Raw genomic sequence first — 17,504 nt, forward strand, 5'->3', positions numbered from 1 at the left:
TTAATTAAGATACCAAACTACCGAACACAAACAAGCTTAAACATGAGCACTAAGAACCGTCTTCTTCGGTTTTGAATTAATCAGGATTTCACGGTCCTCTTCGGCATTTGCATCAATTACCCTAATTTTTGATGCCTCTTAGGCGAGGGCAATCTTCCTTAAACCCCTTAGAGACGCCGCGCGATTTAAATTTCGAAAGTGCGTTTTCAAAAATTAATTAAACCCGGATTAACCTTTAGCTTTTGACGTGGGAATTTAATGGCGCCTTCTTCATACGGGCCTGCGTTAATTACGCTCGCTAATCGTCGGAAGTACCACCAGGCCGGCAGTTCCCATTGGTTTTTGTGTTGGTTTCGGGCCCCCCCGGGGGGAGGAGCTTGAGCGACATACAGTACGTTTAAATTTAGACGTGCCGAGTTCATTCGTCGGAACTAATTTTAAATAAATGGACCTGGCCACCATGTTACTACAAGGGACTGCTTGTATGTTAATCAGGCACTTATTTACGGAAGAGTGCCCGAGGCCCGGCAAGGTGTCTTTTTTTCTTCGAGTAACGTGACCAGGTATTCGTGTAATCCGGGCTTAAGACTCGAGACAAAACAGGACATAGTTGGAAACTTCGGGGTAAGGATTCGAAGGAGAATTTATAGTACCGAGGGGCAATTTGAGTCAAAACTCTAAAATATCGCGAGCTTAACAAGTTCAGTAATTTAATTCTAAATATATTGGATCCGATAATTCCTTGTTTGCAGGCGAAAGTTTGCTCCGAAGAATTTGGGGATGGCTTAAAAGTTGCGGTAATATAATTTATTACAAATACTCAACTTAGTTTTGCATTATTCGCGTCTTCCCACCCCTGGATAGGGAGCTTATAAAATAATCCCTCGGCTGCTTCGATTGTTGGTAAAACCGACTTTAAGCCGCATCCGCACCACTCCCAAGAAAGCTAAAATCGAATGCTAAGTAAATTTGATTTTAGAATTCCATTCCGGTTCCTCCGGGAAAACTATAAAAGTAACGGGATTATTTTTTCCATTTTCTCCGACATATTTAGCTCGAGAGCGGGCAACGAAACAGGAACACCGAAACTAATCAATAAGCACAAAACTGTTTGTTACAATTGACGTTTAATCCTATCGATGGAGGGGCCTTCGGCTTATTCCTAAAGGCAAACGATCTGGAATAGTAAATGATGTTTGCTGGATGCTGGATATTTAGGAATTCGCCTGGGGAGGGCTTTTCCAGTTAGATTCTTTACTTACCGTTTATATTGCGAGAGTTTAAAAATTGATGCATATGCCAATCAAAGTATGCTTTTCATCGAAAAATATGCTGCATCGCGGAAGAAAAACATGATAGATGAAAACTATTTGTCTTCCTTGAAATACCAATAATATACCGCTGTTTACATTGGTTATATCCCACGGCATGATGGTGCTGTCCTGCACTGATGTATTCTCGTTAAGCTGGAATCTCAAGCGTCCGATGTCCGAAAAATCACATTTCCAGCTGACTGGGATGTCAGACATTTGTCATGCCCGGAAAGAAGCTTTCACTTTGGGGTCTTACAATCCACAATGCTCTCCAATTACCGTCATATTTATATTTATGTCACGTCTCTCGTTTGGGCGTTTTAGGCCCTCATGAATGATTGCTACGCTTTCAAATATCGATTCTCTGAAGCTAACTAGGATTTTCCCACTGCCAGAGAGGGGTCCATGAGCCTCAGGCCTACCTTGGTGCAGCTGGATCATGCTGCCAGTAGAATGTCGCGTTTCACTCAATTAACACTATAATATTATACGTACAAACACATAGAGGACCAAAATTTCCGAATAAATTCCTTAAAAATTGAAGGAAATATTTTTCACGAAAATGGAACACGTCAAATATTATTTATTGTTGTGCATGCTTTCACCTAACAGACTTGCATAAAGGGCTACCCACGTAGTATTTTTTTCATTTTTTCTTGTGGAAACCCATGTATGTTATAAGGCTTTTGAGTTCTTTGAAAAAATCTCAACATATTTCATGCGATACACCCATGTCTAAATTCACCAGTTATTGCAATATTTCGGCAATATAGCTATTAGAGTGGCCTGCCAGATAGCCTGACCTCACCCATATTGGTTTTTTATGCGGTTATCCGAATCATAAGCTGTATTTAAATAAACCCAACAATATTGAAGAGTTAGAAAGTGAAATTGCCCAAGAAGCTCAATAAATACCTCCTCAAATGATAAAGAAGTTCTCGAGAAATTTCGATTGCGGCTTGCCCGCTGTCAGGTTAGTTCAGGTTAGGGTTAGGTCAACGGGGCACAGTTCGGACATTTCATGCATTAAATTACAATAGTTTATATTGTTGCTTTTTTCAGTATTAGTAGTTCTATCGTTATTTCTACTTTTTATGTATTTTTTCCTAAACTGTTGAATTTAGACATAGACCTGTTACATCAAATATATTCATAATTTCTCAAATATAAATATAGATATTAAATATAAAATATACGATATTCCCCGTTTCGAAAATATTGCGAAAAAACCGTCGTCACAGTTCCCCCTTCACAGGGTTCTTGCCTTTTTGCAAAACAATTTTTAGGGTGTGTTTATAAGAACTTCTATTATTATTATAATATCTAGAATAACCACCAAATATATAAACGTTATTTCCGAACACTCTGCATTTGCAGAGCATCACACACTGATTGCATTGCGTAAACACTCATTTTTAGTATCCACGTAACTGAATAATCTATTTTAAACAACTTTCATGGATATTTTTTTATCGTTATTTTTTATAACGTAATAATCATATGTATTATAACAACCGAATTGAAAATTTTCAATTATTTTAGGGCAATATGCATGAATATGTTTAAAGCACGGATGAACGCAGGGCACACAGTGTACGAGGGCTTTTTTCTGATCCTGACTATATGAATGGTTATTGGTCTAGAGACTAGAGGTCTAGAGGTATGTAGAATTTTCGATGCATGAATTATATTCGGGAGAGAAGTTCGTGGTGCGAACGCTTCGCAGGGGAAAATCGGTTATATTGAGCCACTTTTATTAAATCTAATATTTTTTCCGAAATAATTCAGAACTACCAAATTATCTACCACATCAAATAAAACGACAGTTATGAATTATTATATTAATTAAAGATAAATCAACACAATTATTATATATTTTTCGATAATGAACAAAATTTCAAATCAAAAGTTTGCTCTAAATTAGTCGACCAGTCGTATTAATTGGATCACGCGGTGGCTAAATCAAATTTAGACAGAAAATAAAAAATAAATGTTTTTTTTTTTCCTATTTTGGAACAATATTGGTAGGTAGCTGGGTATTAGCGGTAAGAAATATAAGTCGTAAAATTATGAAAAACATTTATCGTATATGTTGGGATTGCTGGTGCAAGCTTCATGCTTCTAATCATGGCAACGTACACATCTGACATGCAGCTGTCTGAATCATCTAGAACTAAGACATCTTTTTCTTAATCGTAGTTTCCGGCATCATATTCCTACGTTTCTTTACACGAATCTTTTCCTTATCCCCCCCCCCCATTTTCCATTTTAAAAATCGATCAGTTTCCTCCATTTTCCATAAGTTTTTTTCCTGTGGTTCTGGGGCTGATTTTATCTTTATGTCGTCTCATGAAATCGTAATACCAAGCTTTGCAGGCCATTTCTTTTCTGCGATTAAAATTGTGAGGAATAGAATTCTTCTCTGTAATTTGGTAAGCTAATCTGCGAACATCTGTAATTGCTAAGCCGAACATATGTTGTTCCAGCTTCAATATGTGCTCAATTATAATACTTTGAAATTTTTCTTTGAAAACGGTCGGCCTTCCTTAATTTATATCCGCATTTTCGCTTGTATCGCTCTTATCCAAGTGTCTCTTCAAGGCAGCTTTAGGAATATCGTGCAACCTTGCTCGTTCATTCAGACTAGTACCTTCATTATCATAATCATGTATTCCATTTTGCAAATATTCAGGTTTCCACTTATCTCCCGTCATGTGTAAAGAAAATCATTTGCATCAGTTAAGTTGGACCGGTCCATTTTACCCAATTACCAGCGGTCTTATTAACTTATTAAATAGCACAAAATCAAAATTTAAAAAAATAATGCAACAACCAAAATTATAAAAGCCGGTATGTGTGTCACTGCAGTAAATTTTAGATGTATAATAAATGTAAATTATAAATATAAGCGTTGAAAGCTTACCATTATATATTTACTAGCTGCTTAAAAAAAAAAATACGAAAAATTACATTAGAATATTAAAAACTGGAATTTGGAAACGACATGCGATCGCGCCATTTCAAGTGGAAAATGAAAAATAGAAGTTGTTCTTAATCGTGTGGTGCTGCCAATTCACAAAAATAAAAACTACACTTTGAGATATAAAGGGCGTTACAATAGGAACGCAAGATTCGATTTTACATAAAACACCATTCTCTAGCGAATTACTGAAATCTCTTGGTTTAGAACACACATCAGTGGCCAAAAGTAGATAGACAAAGAGAATTTTTTAATTTAATCATGCATATGATAATTGATGTGTTGCCTATGAACGTTTGTTATTTGTCGCAAAATACGTCATAAAAACTAATAAACAAATATTGACAAAGTTACTTTGTTGATAATAAACATTTAAACATTTGTAATTCAGCTGGCCGATAGTGATAGACGTAGTAAAAACAGTTAAATTTACTTAAAATTCTTAAGATATCCGAAAAATTTTAGCACAATTCGTATCTGGTTTATTGTATACAACATACGTCGTGGTGTAAAAGAGTTCACTGATTTAAAAGAGCGAATTGTTAAAGCTTCTAGTGAGGGTGAACAGTAGGTGCAAATTGCTCGGAGGTTCGATGTTAACAAAAGCACTATTTGGGCTAAAATAAAAAGAATTCAAAGAACTGGATCAATTAACCCGAAACTAAAAACTCGACAATCAAGGAAGTTAAACCAAAGAGACGTGCGAAATATAAAGATTATTAGTTCGAAAAATCCGTTCATGTCTTCATAGAAAACTCGATCTGAGCTGGAAGTTTTTGGAGCTTCTATGTCTTCAAGGACTATAAAACGAACATTAGTCGAAGAGAAGTTATTTTCATGTAGGCCAACAAAAAAAACACTTCTCAGTAAGGAAAGTCGGAAGGTCCGAATGAAATTTGCTACACAACCTACTCATTGAGTCAAACGGGATTTGGAACAAGTTTGCTGGAGCGATGGATCCAAGTTCAGTTTGTTTAATTCCGATGACATTCAATACATTAGACGTCCCACTGGTCAGCGATTAAGCCCTAAATACACCAGACTCGTGGTTAAGCATGGAGGGGAGGATTGGTAATGATATGGGGATATTTCAGCGGTTTTGGTATTGGCCCACCACATTGAATAAACGGAATCATGGACAGATTTACGCACAGGGATGCAATTCAGGATGTTATGTTCTCTTATGTGCAAGACAGTTTACCTTTAAGATTACATTTTCAATACAATAACGAGCCCAAACATTCCTCTAAGTTGGTTAAACAATTTTTTGAAGAAGAAAAAGTGCCGATTTTGACGTGGCCTTCCCACTCGCCCGATCTGAATCCCATAGAAAATTTGTGACAAATTGTTGATCAAGGATTGAGAAATAAAAGTTATTGAAATTGCGATGAACTGTTTAATGCGATATAAGAAAAGTGACAAAATATTCATCCAGCAATATTAAGCAAATTGATTCAATCAATGTCGCGTCGATTTCAAGCAGTCATTGACGATAAATGGATATTTTACCATGTAGTGCCTTAGGAAAGGACCCAATTGATGTTTGAAATTATTTGAAGGAAATCGTTATGTTTTTACTTTCATTCATTTTTAAATTTTCTATCTATTTTTGACCAGATGAATTCCCAAAATTTATTTTTTTATTGACAAAAAAGTTACTTTATCAACATTTATTTATTATTCCTTATAACGTGTTCTGCAACAAATAACAAACATTCGCCATGATTATATCGAAAAATTCTGTTCGTCTATCTACTTTTGGCCATTAATGTAGATATTTGACAATTAAGTATGAAATAACACATCCGATAAATGACCTCTGCGGCTTTGGTGGCATAAATGTACTCTTCTGACGAAATTTTGAGCAACTGTTTTGTGTGGCGTTATATGTGGTTTAACGTGGCGGTATCTGTTTGATATACCGTTCAATTCCGACCTTTAATGCTTCCTTGGCCTTAGGTTTGTTAGCATAATTATCTGCTTTCAAAAAACCCCAAAGGGAAAAGTCAAGAGGTGTTAGGTCGCGTGATCGCGGAGGCCAATTCCTGTTATCATGACGGGAGAATCAATGCAGTTCAGTGATCCAATAGTTAAACTCCCTTCGCTGTGCATAATCTATAAGCAAAAGTTGTTCAATCACTTGGAATCTGTCAAGAACGGTGATGTAAATTTTTCGTGAGAATGGCACGAAGGGCGGCTGTTGATATCTTCAATTCTTGTGGACGTCCGCCAATCGAGGTTCGTGGATTCTCACTCACACTCCGACGAACTGCTGTGATATTGTGCTTTGGACGGCCGCCACTATGTCGTTTCGTGCCTCTCACCCCAATAACTCATCCAGTAATTTCAAATTTATCGATGACTCTTTTTAAAGTTGATCATTCCTACGTAAAGTTGGACGCCCTTTACGAATTGTATCAACCAGACTTTCTCCATTTTGATAGTGAGGTTTAAGAATAAGGAGGACTTGCTGTACCATATGGTATATTCCCCCCCCCCCCCCATTTTCACTAACTGGTATTTGTCTCCTTTCGACCTGGCACGCGCACTCGCTTATTGAAAGATTACAGCCAAAATGACGCGCAATTCAAATCTTGCGTTCTTATGATAACGCCCTTTAGCAGTTTTCCAATTTACCAAAACAGTCCCAACTTTCCCCTGGAGGGCAATTTTGTACAATTTTTGACTCGCCGGACACTTTATCGCAATAAAATTTGCTGAATCCCGAAGATCCGAAAGTTCGCAGATGTCTGAAGTTCGGGATCAATACACTCGCGTGCGATTGTCTTACGAGCGCTTCGCATTCGCCAGCCCTTCTTCAGCGATTTAAGGAACGTTCGTTAAACCGGCCCTACGATAATAAGGGCACTTTTTAATAACAGCAGTTACAGCTGAAACTAAATTATCCCGAAGGCCGTCTAGACATTATAAAACCCTCATTTCCGATCAAGACTGACTTTTTACTGGTAATCTGCGTCCCCATAAAGCTGACTTTCATTCGGCATCAAATCCCGCTCGGTCTTCCGGATTCGACTTCGGCGGATCTCCCTTTTTGTCGATAAATCATCCACTTTTTTCAGCTGTTTTATGATGGAACATGTCGACCAGAACGTCGTCGTCTCGATTTATTACGGTTTAAGTGTTTTGCGGTTTACTTACCGAAAAATTCGCGATCTTTCCAGCGAGACTCCAAGGGTCTTCGTGTGTTGGGTTCGCACTACCCCTGTCTCGAACGAGCGTCTCGAGTGCCATTTCGAACACCGTACGTGTTCAAGATCGTATCTAATGCCGGCTTTATGTCATGTATCGATATCACTGGATAAGGTAGAACGGAACGACAAGGGATGGTTAGCACGCAGATAATTTGCCCTCGAACCTCGTTTTCAATCAAAGTCTGATGAGGTTCGCACAGACGAGGAACATACAATTCCACTCTTCCGATGGATGTAGGTGTATTAAATCGAGGTCTTAAGACTAGACTGTCGGGCTGAGTACTCCTTTTCGGCAACATAGGCGTATCCAATACCACATTCGCTTCTGTTATTTCACCTGAAGGGCGTCGGGGGCTGTTATTTTAGGCCCAGACCTTTCGCCGAGCAAAAGGATAGATTATTATTTATAAAATGCCAATCTTATAACAATATTTGCCGAGGGCTTCAATTGCGCCATCCTGCCGAAATATTTACATTTTGTTACCTTTCCAATGAGGCATCTGCCTGGTGGGTTATTCTCACACGATCGATTATCCGCGCCTCGAAGCCCATTGAAGAGATATAATAGACCGATATGTTCTCATTAAGAGATCAATTCAACAGCAGAAAGTCATTTATTCTCGATAAAACGTCGACAAACACCGGCTTTGGATCCATTTTCGTAGCCGCATTGTTCGCCAAGAATAAATTTAGACCAAAACGGCTCATTTAAAGGCGCTTTTAATATGATTCTCTTGTTGATAATGCACGCCCGTTATCAGCCAGATTGGTTTCGGGTCCGTGTTAACCACGGGATTTTTTGGTTTAAAACCGTGTTGTTTTCACGGTCCTGTTTGAGTTATGGTTTTAATTTAGATAACTCGAATTGGGTTTTACACGCGCACGAAAGGAGCAATGTATCGGCGAGATTAGGTTTGGTCAGAAAAACTGAAGGTAGAATGCACGTACCTACCGAGAACAGTAGTTCTGACGGCCATAAATACCTTGAGCAGTCGTTCCTCCACTTTCGAGGGTCGAAAAGGCTTTCCGGGGAATCTGAAATAATTATTTACGTGTAGAGGGCTGAAAGAGGAAGATTACGCCCGCGGCCGACGTTTGAGGCGAGACGCAAGCAGAGGGTCGTCACTCAGTTAAGGGCGCAATACGAGGGTGCATCAAATATAAACGGGATCCGTTTCGTAAAAAAAAATCTAATTTCATTTAATTAAGCTTAGAAACATACACTCCCGAGCACAAAATTAGGGTCACCTCGTAAATTGCTTTTAATTTAATTGCTCATATTTTATTCAAATTTTTTTCGCCTCTAACACAATTTACTTAGTTTATGCGGTGATTTCGTCGTAATTGCTCGAATTAAAAGGAATTTTTGTTCTTGCGGCAAAATGTATTAAAAATAATGAAATAAAAAAAAATGTGCATTTATCCCAAACGTGAAGGTTTTTGCGGACTTAAGCAACGAGTTTTCTAACAGTAATAACTGCGTGTAGGCGACGAAGCATGCTGCGAATCAGGTTTTGGATCAAATTCTGCGGCAGATTGTCACATTCCTGCACCAACATTTCGCGAGCTTCTCTGGAATTTCTAGGAGTCGGCATGTTTCTCCGTAAACGTCCGTTTATCTCATCCCAAATATGCTCTATCAGATTCAAATCCGGACTTCGAGCAGGCCAGACAAATAGCGTGATTTGGACCTCGTCAATAAAAACGGTTACCGTGCGAGCAGTGTGGAGCCGTGCATTAGCATGCATAAAGGTTGCGTTCTTTCCAAGAATAACCCTGAACTACTAGTATCTGGGTCTTCACCAAATGGAAGCCCTTGAGCACTGCACTCTTGGGCATACAGTTAATCAGAAAACTGAGCGTGCACGATCGTTCGCTATAAATTGTTTCTTCTTCTTTTGTTCATAATAAATATTTTCCCGAAATAATTTAAAGCAAATATTATTTCATTCAAAATATCAATATTTCAATTAAAGAAAAAAATTAAAATAATATATTGGAGTCAATAGGGCAAGATAATTTAAACATTGTTGAATATTCTCACACAAATTTGAGCGCGCATAACCGAACAACAAAAAATTAAAGGGCGGCAAAAAATTTTTAGGAATATTGGTGATAAACAATTTGAATTTATCACTACCCCATGGGAATTCAATTTCGACACAGTTGCCAGGAGCCGAATAAGAATTTGCAAGATGAAAATTCAGCGATGTGCAACTAGTAAATTCGAAAAGAAAATAATTGTTAAACTTTTTTCACAAGGAAAGAGCATACGAGAAATCGGTAGGATTGTAGGCAGAATGCATTTTACCATTCAGAAAAAAATAAATAAATTTCGATACGAAGGGACATTCAAGAATAATACCGGGAGAGGAAGAAAAAAATTCTTAGTGCTAATGATGAACGTTTTATTGTGCGGCAAATTAAACAGGCTCCCACACAGAGCGTTTCCAAAGTGACTGCGGAGGCGAGCTCAAGGATTGGACAATCTGTATCCACAGAAACAGTTCGCAGGGTACTTAGGAAAAATAATTATAATAGACGAGTAGCTCGGAAGAAACCATACATCTCTAAATTAAATAGAATCAAAGAAAGGCCGTCTAAGGTTAAAGGGTCAATTGGGCCCCCACGGGCGATCGATTTGGAATTTTTACCAATTGTCCCTATCACTCAAAGGACTTACCACATAAAATTTCAACTTCCTAAGTCTCACCATTCAAGAGTAGGACGGGGTTGAGGGTGAAAACTAAAACGCTACATCTCGGGAACTGTTCACCGTACAGCGTGGGCCAAAATGGTGCGTTCTTCAGTAAGCACCTTCTTATTTTCATTTACTTGCAGATTTATCGGTTGATGCCAAAGGGCCGAAATCTCAAAAAAAAAACTTAGGTGATTTTAGAGGAGTTTGCACTTTGGTACACTAACCGTTTTTGCACACTGTGTAGAGGGCCTCTCGAAGTATCTACCCACGTTGAATCAGATTTGTACCAAATTCAGTATTTGGGATATAACGATTCAAAGTATAGATATATAAGTATCAATAACTTATGTCTAAATTCATGTAATTCAAATTACCAACGGGGCAGAAAACAGCACCAACACCAGGTGACGTCGCCATACAATATATATGGCATAGAGCCCTTAGACCTGCCCTCTGAAGTGATGGGCAAGTAAGCACAATTGTGTACCCAGAAAGAAGGGAAGAAATTCATTGTTTTTGAGAACACTGGTTATTATTCAGGGAGGGTGGTGACGTCAGCTTCTTCATCCGTATCACTGTCTTCTTGGACACCTACGAAACCAGTGGTCTTAAACATGTTGGTCAAAATCTCGGCCGGGTTAATAATTCGGGCTAAGTGACGGGCATGTGATAAATAATAAATAATTGCAGCCACATGAGAACAACAACCGACATCCATTCGCGCAATCACAGCAACAGCGGCATGTACCTGATACATCATTTCGTTTTAGTGTATGATCGATGAAAGAGGTGCAGGTTTTCCGATTACAATGCCTAGAACGAGATGGTACTCTCAAAATATTTGCATTCTCTTTCAAGTAGTCAACATTCAGGGAACCATCCTCGTTCGTTATCTCTGCTAAATACGATTTAGCTCGGTCCAATTGATAAGTACCTGTGAAAAGTAATATTAATTGAGCTTCTGTTAATTGAGGGAAATCCTTTATCGCGTTTGAAGTAATCCGTCTGAAAATAACTTTCTTACGCGCCCATTTTCCTGTTTCCACTTCTTCCGCCAAGTAATTCGGTGTATCTACCAGCGCTTGCATCCTTGCGATGATCTCTTCTCCAGCGTCTTTATCGGAAGTTAATCGTGCCCGAACTGATTTTGTAAAAAAGCAGCAATTCTAAACTACTCGCCTATTGTCGGGACCATCTTGTTATCTATTTTCCGGTCAAGTAATTGATATTTTTGTTTCAAAATACCGTGAACAGCTTCAACGACCCATCGGACTTTTGTTACAAGTCTCGAGCGATTGGCTTCTAAACTCTCTAACTGTTTGCGTTTGCCTCTGAGAGCTGGCATGGCTGTTTTGTATCCTTTACTGTTTAAATATTCTATTACGTCCCGAAATCCTCTGTCCAGTACAAAAATATCCCTTGCCTCCAGTAAATCGGATAATCCTGTATTCTCAACTTCCAGAATTGTTCTTAAAATTCGCTCATCATTTTCGTTTGCTCTGAACGGTCCAAGCATGTCGACAACGAAACCACTAGTGGTACATATCGTGAATGGTTTACACAAAGGTACTTTCTTTTGGCCAGAAAACAATCTCCTTTGATATTCATTGTTTGTGCCTTTTTGATGTCGAGCATAAGTGCCATCACATATCAGAATTAAATCCTCATTATCAACTTCAAGTATTGTTCGAGCGATTGGACTTGTTTCATATATAGTTTTTTCCCTAGTCGTATTTTGACATCCAAAGCGTTCAGCTAGAATATCTTGGACAAAAGCTCACCTCACTGATTTAAGATACTCCGAAACCACAATTTTATTGGGTAAATGGAGAATGGAAGCAATTAGTTCATGTGAATTACCGGTTTTAAGTTTGAATAAAACGTTAACGATGACCTGTGTGGTGGTTCTGTTACGAGAATTTCTAAGAGACGTTAACATTTCTTTTAACTGCAGTAAATTCTCCCAAGTCGAGCTTGTGAAAACTCTTAATTGTGTTTCGGGCATAGAAAAATCCCAGACTCGATCAAACAGACTTTTATCACAGCAAATCGCTAAGTTTTCCATCATGCAAGAGAGCTCTTTCGATGTGATTTCGGAAATATTTGAATATACCTTGATCTTCATTAAATCTTCCTCAAAAAATGAGTCGAAGATGATGTGACTTCGACAGCATCTATCGCCGACTGGTATAAACAGTTTTCTCTTCGCGTAACTCTGGCAATGAGCATTCTCGGGAATCGTCATTAAATTAGAAGTCGTATTATCACTACAAATGATACAATATTTATGAGTTACAACGGTGCTATCGATTTCCAGACTAACTAATTCTTCGACCTGTTCATTAGATGTTAAATTACACTCTCTTTCACATGAAATGCACCACCCAGTAATACTAATAATTAAGTCTCGTAACTTTGGCAAAATAATGCTTCATAATGGAGTGTCAAATGATCAGACTTTCAGTAAAAATATACAACATTTGTTAATTAAAAAATTAATAATGAGCGACAATTGTCCCTATCACCTTTGAGTGATAGGGACAATTGGTAAAAATTTCAAATCGATCGTCCGTGAGTGCCGAATTGACCTCTTAACCTTACACGGCCTTTTGCTCAGGAATACATTAATGACAACATTAATGGCCACTGGATGCCTGGAACCAAGTAAATTTTTTTTCTGACCAAAACGAAATGATTTTTTTTTGGATCGAATGGAAAACAAATTGTGTGGAGAAAACCGAATACATAACTGAAAATGAAAAACACCGTTGCGGCTGTTAAGCACGGTGAACAACCTGTTATGTTATGGGGGTGTATGTCGGCCAGAGGTACAGTTCGTCGACGGAATAATGGATGGATATGTTTATGCAAATATATTAAGGGAAAATGTGAGAGCCTCATCTGAAAAAATCTACGTGTCAAGGGTTTGTTATTTCAGCAAGATAATGAACTCAAATGTGCGGCGTGAATAGTTCGCGAATCGCTCTTATTTAATTTGCCGAAATTGCCGAAAACGCCCCCACACAGTCCCGACATAAGCCCCACCGAAAATCCATGGCGGCAATTGAAAACTAAATGCCATAATAAAAACCCCAAAAATAAAGAATTTAAAAATGTAATTCTTGTTGCGTGGGTGGAAATATCACCTGATTACACACTTAAATTGATCCAATCAATGCCACGACGACTTCGAGCCGTTATAGACTCCCAGGGAAACTCCACAAAATATTGAAGTTGAACTTTATATTTATATTTAACCGCACTGCGTGTTTATTAATATGGTGCACGCTCAATTTTGTTTCACAATTTAACAATTTATAATGACAACTTGGTGTGTTAATTCTTCATTTTGAAAAATATTCAAATATTTTGTTATCTTTCACGATCTGAAATATCATATAAATCAATGCTGACAATAAAAACGCCGAAATTCTTTAATCTCAGATGATTATTTAAGGAATTACAATATTTTAACATAAGTATATAAATATGCTTAATTTTATGAGTACCTGTATCACTCGTCTATAGTCGTCGTTCTAATCTCATACATCTGTCCGAGCCTGTAAGGAAAAATCGACATTTCAACCATAGGCAACAATGACAACGATAATGAAATCAGTCATAAAAGTTGCAATATATAAATAAATACACAAAACAAAAAATGCTGATAACGCATTTCAGGAGGTTTGGTACGAGGCCGCTTTTTTGTTGACCGCTCATGGAAACACCTAATTATTGTTTAAGATCATTCTGGATTTCGAAGAGAAGCCATCTTAAGCTGGCATAGTGCTCTCCTGAATTTGTTGATACAAGCTTTGAGGAATTTTTCAAGTGACTTTAATTTTATGCTCGGGAACGTATTTTTCTACATTGTCTTCCTCCCTAGAAATACATTTTTCACATCGGATTGAAAGCTTTTCTATTTCATTAGAGTAGAAACTCTTTGGACGTTCTTGTATGCATCGGAACACGAATACTTCCATCGCGTCGTTGCCTTCGGAATGTTGGTCTCGAAGCGCTTTTTTGAGAGGTCCAAAAAGATGGAAATCGCAAGGGGACAAGTCAGGACTATATGGCGGATGTTTCGACGTTCTCAGCTCAGTGCATCCAATTTTTGTGGCGTTCGCCGCATGAGGCCTGGCGTAAGATAAGCGCGTCTTTGCCTTAACCGGCCCCCTTTTGCCACTTTTTCTCCACTCCATAGTCGTCTGTTTCGACTGGGGCGTCTAATGATGTACCCAAGTTTCGTCACAGCTAATGATGCTATTCAAAAAGACTCATGGTGTTTGAAGTGTCGCTGAGTCAAAGTGTCCAATCGATGTTGCTTGTGATCCTCTGATAAGAGCCGGAGGACCAATACACTGGACACTTTGTGCATTTTCAAATTATTCGTCACGATCTGACGGACGCTCCCATAATTGATGTTCAGTTCGCCAACAATTTCCCAGAGAGTTACGGGCCAATTTCCCTGCAAAAGATGTCGGACCTCCTCAATGTTGGCTTCGGTCACCCTTGTCCTTCGGCGGCGAGCGTAGTTCTTGTTTTCGACCCTTTCACGTCCTCCCGAAAATCTTTCTGCCATGCAACTCACGGGTTCGTGACAGGGTGTTGTCCGCGAACTGTGCCTGTATCGCTGCAAATTTTAGTGGGGATCACCCCATCCTTGACCAGAAACTTAAGTATAATTCGCTGCTCCACGGAAACATGCACTTCTGTCCCGCTCATGTTTTTTTTCACACTAAAAGGGGCTCAAGGGACTTCCGGTCGATTCTCCCGTCTCCCTCCCGGTATAGGTCATCTGTGCATGGTCACGGACCCCTCCGTAATAAAAAATCAGTTCTGTTTATACCGGGTGACTTTATACAAACGGGACAAGCGAAAATATATGTAATAAATATCCTGAAATAGAGAAGATCTACAAAAAATATTCGAATAAAGTCTTTTTTATTTTTGGAAATTCAACTTTTTATGCTTTCAAAATTTTTTTCAAGGTCATCTTCACATGTTATTCGAGGTCAACTTAATTTTTTCAAATGGAGCACTCGTTGTTTTTTTACAGTTTCGAATTCTTTGTTGACAGTAAAAACGCTTTTGCTTGTTGAAAGTGATAAAATTCGTAATAACACTAGATACAGAATAAGCGCTTTACTAAACTTTGTTAAGGTGTTTGAGCAATTTTATTTGTCATGTAGGAAATTCTTTGTTGATTAAAAAAAAAATCAGTCTAAAAAATGTTCTAAACGGTCTCCCTGCTGTTCAAAGCGCTTGACAATTCTGTGTTGAAATGATTGTGTCATATTATTTAGCTTGCAGGTGTGATGTTTCGGCAAGCGTTTTTGATTGATTTTCATGTTTCCGGAAGTAGTTGGGACTCAATCATAAACGATATGTTTCAAATGACCACACAGAAACAAATCTGGTGAAGTCAAATCCGATGATCCGGCTGGCCAGTTAAGTGCACTGCCACGCCTAATCCACCGTCGTGGGAAATGTTTATTTATAATTTTTCTGACATTTTTAGCATAATGAGCAGGGCAACCATCATGTTGAAATCACATTGCCAACCTTCGCTTTAAATTAACTTCTTCAAAAAGGTGTGACGAATTCTAGCGAAAAATTCCGACACTTTTCTTCCTTCAGATTTCCATCGATCAAGTATTGCCCAATCAGATGTCTATCTAAAATGCCATACCAAATATTTAAAGTGCACGGCCGCTGTCTTTCCACGTCACGCAATGAATGTGACCGTGGTTTGTAAAGCTTGATTCATCCGAAAATAGTACATTTGAAAGAAAACTGCATTCTGATGAAGTCTCCTTTGAGCCCATGTACAAAGTCATATAATTTCAAAATAATTGCTTGTCTCGTTTGTCTAAAATCACCCGGTATTTGGCATACTTTTGTACTTCCATCGCCTCTACGACCCCAACGGTTTACGCGCAAATTAAGTTTTTTTTTTTTGTTTTTTACAAGCAGGTAGAACAATATTACACCCAATTATTTGATTAAAGGCGGTTAAAAAATTAAGAGGTGTTGTTTTTTTCTTTACGGCCCGTGGCCGTGGGCGACGGGCCGTAAAAATATAACAACGCCCGCCGGGCGTAAACTCGTTGTTTCCGCCATGGAAAGTAAGATGCAAACAAACATTTTCGATTCATCTGTGCGTAAACTAAATTAAAATATTTTCTCGTAATTTTTCTTTCGTTTCTTGACTTGATATACTGCAAACAAATATTTGGATGTCCCTTCCAGAAGCCTTAATCCAGAACGATTTCTTTTTGCTCTTAAATGTGGCAGCTTAATTTTCATTCCAGGGCTTTAATCGTCTTCACCGCACCTGCCTTATTTGCGTTTATACAAATTTAAAAAGAAGTTTTCCGAGGTAATTTGGGCAGATTAGCCGGCTGAATAATTTAAATGGACACATTTTTCTCACGACGAAAAAAACAACATGCTGCCCAGTTTATTTGGGGGGCTTGAGGACATATTTCAGTTTAATTCTCTCAAGAAGAAAAGTGAGAGTATATCCCCAAGTTTTTAATGAATTCTTAGCGCGTTTACTTTTATGCTAACTGTGGCAATTTCCCTTAGAGTTTTAGTGTCGATAACTCGGAATTGAGCAGTTTAGAGTAGGGCAACTATCGATACTGCCACCCTAAGACAGCACATAAAACGGAGTGTGTTTCCGTTTCTTAATGTGTTTTCCGCTAGAAGAATCTGTGGTTTATGGTGGGTCGTAATCACCATCCAATCGAACGATTTTTGCAAACTAATGCGATCAAATTTCCTCGGCCAACGATCCGTGTCATTTCTGTAGAGGAAATTTTGGAAATTAGACTTATTGCCCCGTTATTCCGTTACTTCTCTCCTCCTTCGCTCGGCAGAAAGAATATCGCCACAATCAAACCTATATCAATCATTGATAAGATTTAATATATGACCGGAAAGAGGACAATATTAATAATTTATTAATGTAAATCCGATTAGGAATTATGAGCAAGCCAATGGTTCTCAACCCACGTAGCTTCCAATATTGCTTTTGCTAAAGGAAACAGTTAAGAGAAACAACAAAATTACGGATATTACTTCCATTATATTCCAATTTCGTTGTTTGTTTCTGACGTTCGACTTCAAATACACAACATCATTATTTGTTTCGATAGAAATTTGAAAAGTAATGTTCCTGGCATCGATCGTTCCCTTGAGGAATAATTCCTTTCAATCTACAATAAGTAAGCGGCAGAAAGTTAAACATATTTTTGTATAAACTAGAAATGGTAATATGAAGTTTGAACAAG

At 38.2% G+C, this 17,504-nt stretch overlaps 1 protein-coding gene and 1 long non-coding RNA gene across 7 annotated transcripts in view; one reads left to right on the forward strand and one right to left on the reverse strand.

Moving 5' to 3' along the window:
* The window catches only part of LOC136341985 (uncharacterized), a 185,995-nt gene that overhangs the window by 34,312 nt on the left and 134,179 nt on the right, over positions 1-17,504 (reverse strand). For 3 of the 4 annotated variants that reach the window (XR_010732568.1, XR_010732572.1, XM_066287419.1), the window contains one exon: positions 13,335-13,766. The exons of the other annotated variant lie outside the window; for it this stretch is intronic. Coding sequence is in view for 1 of the 3 variants with exons in the window: in XM_066287419.1 (XP_066143516.1) it covers positions 13,749-13,766 (18 nt within the window). In the remaining 2 variants the exon portion in view is untranslated. Of the gene's footprint in view, positions 1-13,334; positions 13,767-17,504 lie in introns of those variants that run through there. 4 annotated transcript variants of the gene reach the window in all.
* The window catches only part of LOC136341993 (uncharacterized), a 64,246-nt gene that overhangs the window by 9,635 nt on the left and 37,107 nt on the right, over positions 1-17,504 (forward strand). Inside the window, exon 3 of one of the 3 annotated variants that reach the window (XR_010732586.1) lies at positions 2,856-2,974. The exons of the other annotated variants lie outside the window; for them this stretch is intronic. This is a non-coding gene — a long non-coding RNA (uncharacterized lncRNA). Of the gene's footprint in view, positions 1-2,855; positions 2,975-17,504 lie in introns of those variants that run through there. 3 annotated transcript variants of the gene reach the window in all.

The sequence above is a fragment of the Euwallacea fornicatus genome, chromosome 11, assembly GCF_040115645.1.
Source record: "Euwallacea fornicatus isolate EFF26 chromosome 11, ASM4011564v1, whole genome shotgun sequence".
NCBI classification, from domain to species: Eukaryota; Metazoa; Arthropoda; class Insecta; order Coleoptera; family Curculionidae; genus Euwallacea; species Euwallacea fornicatus.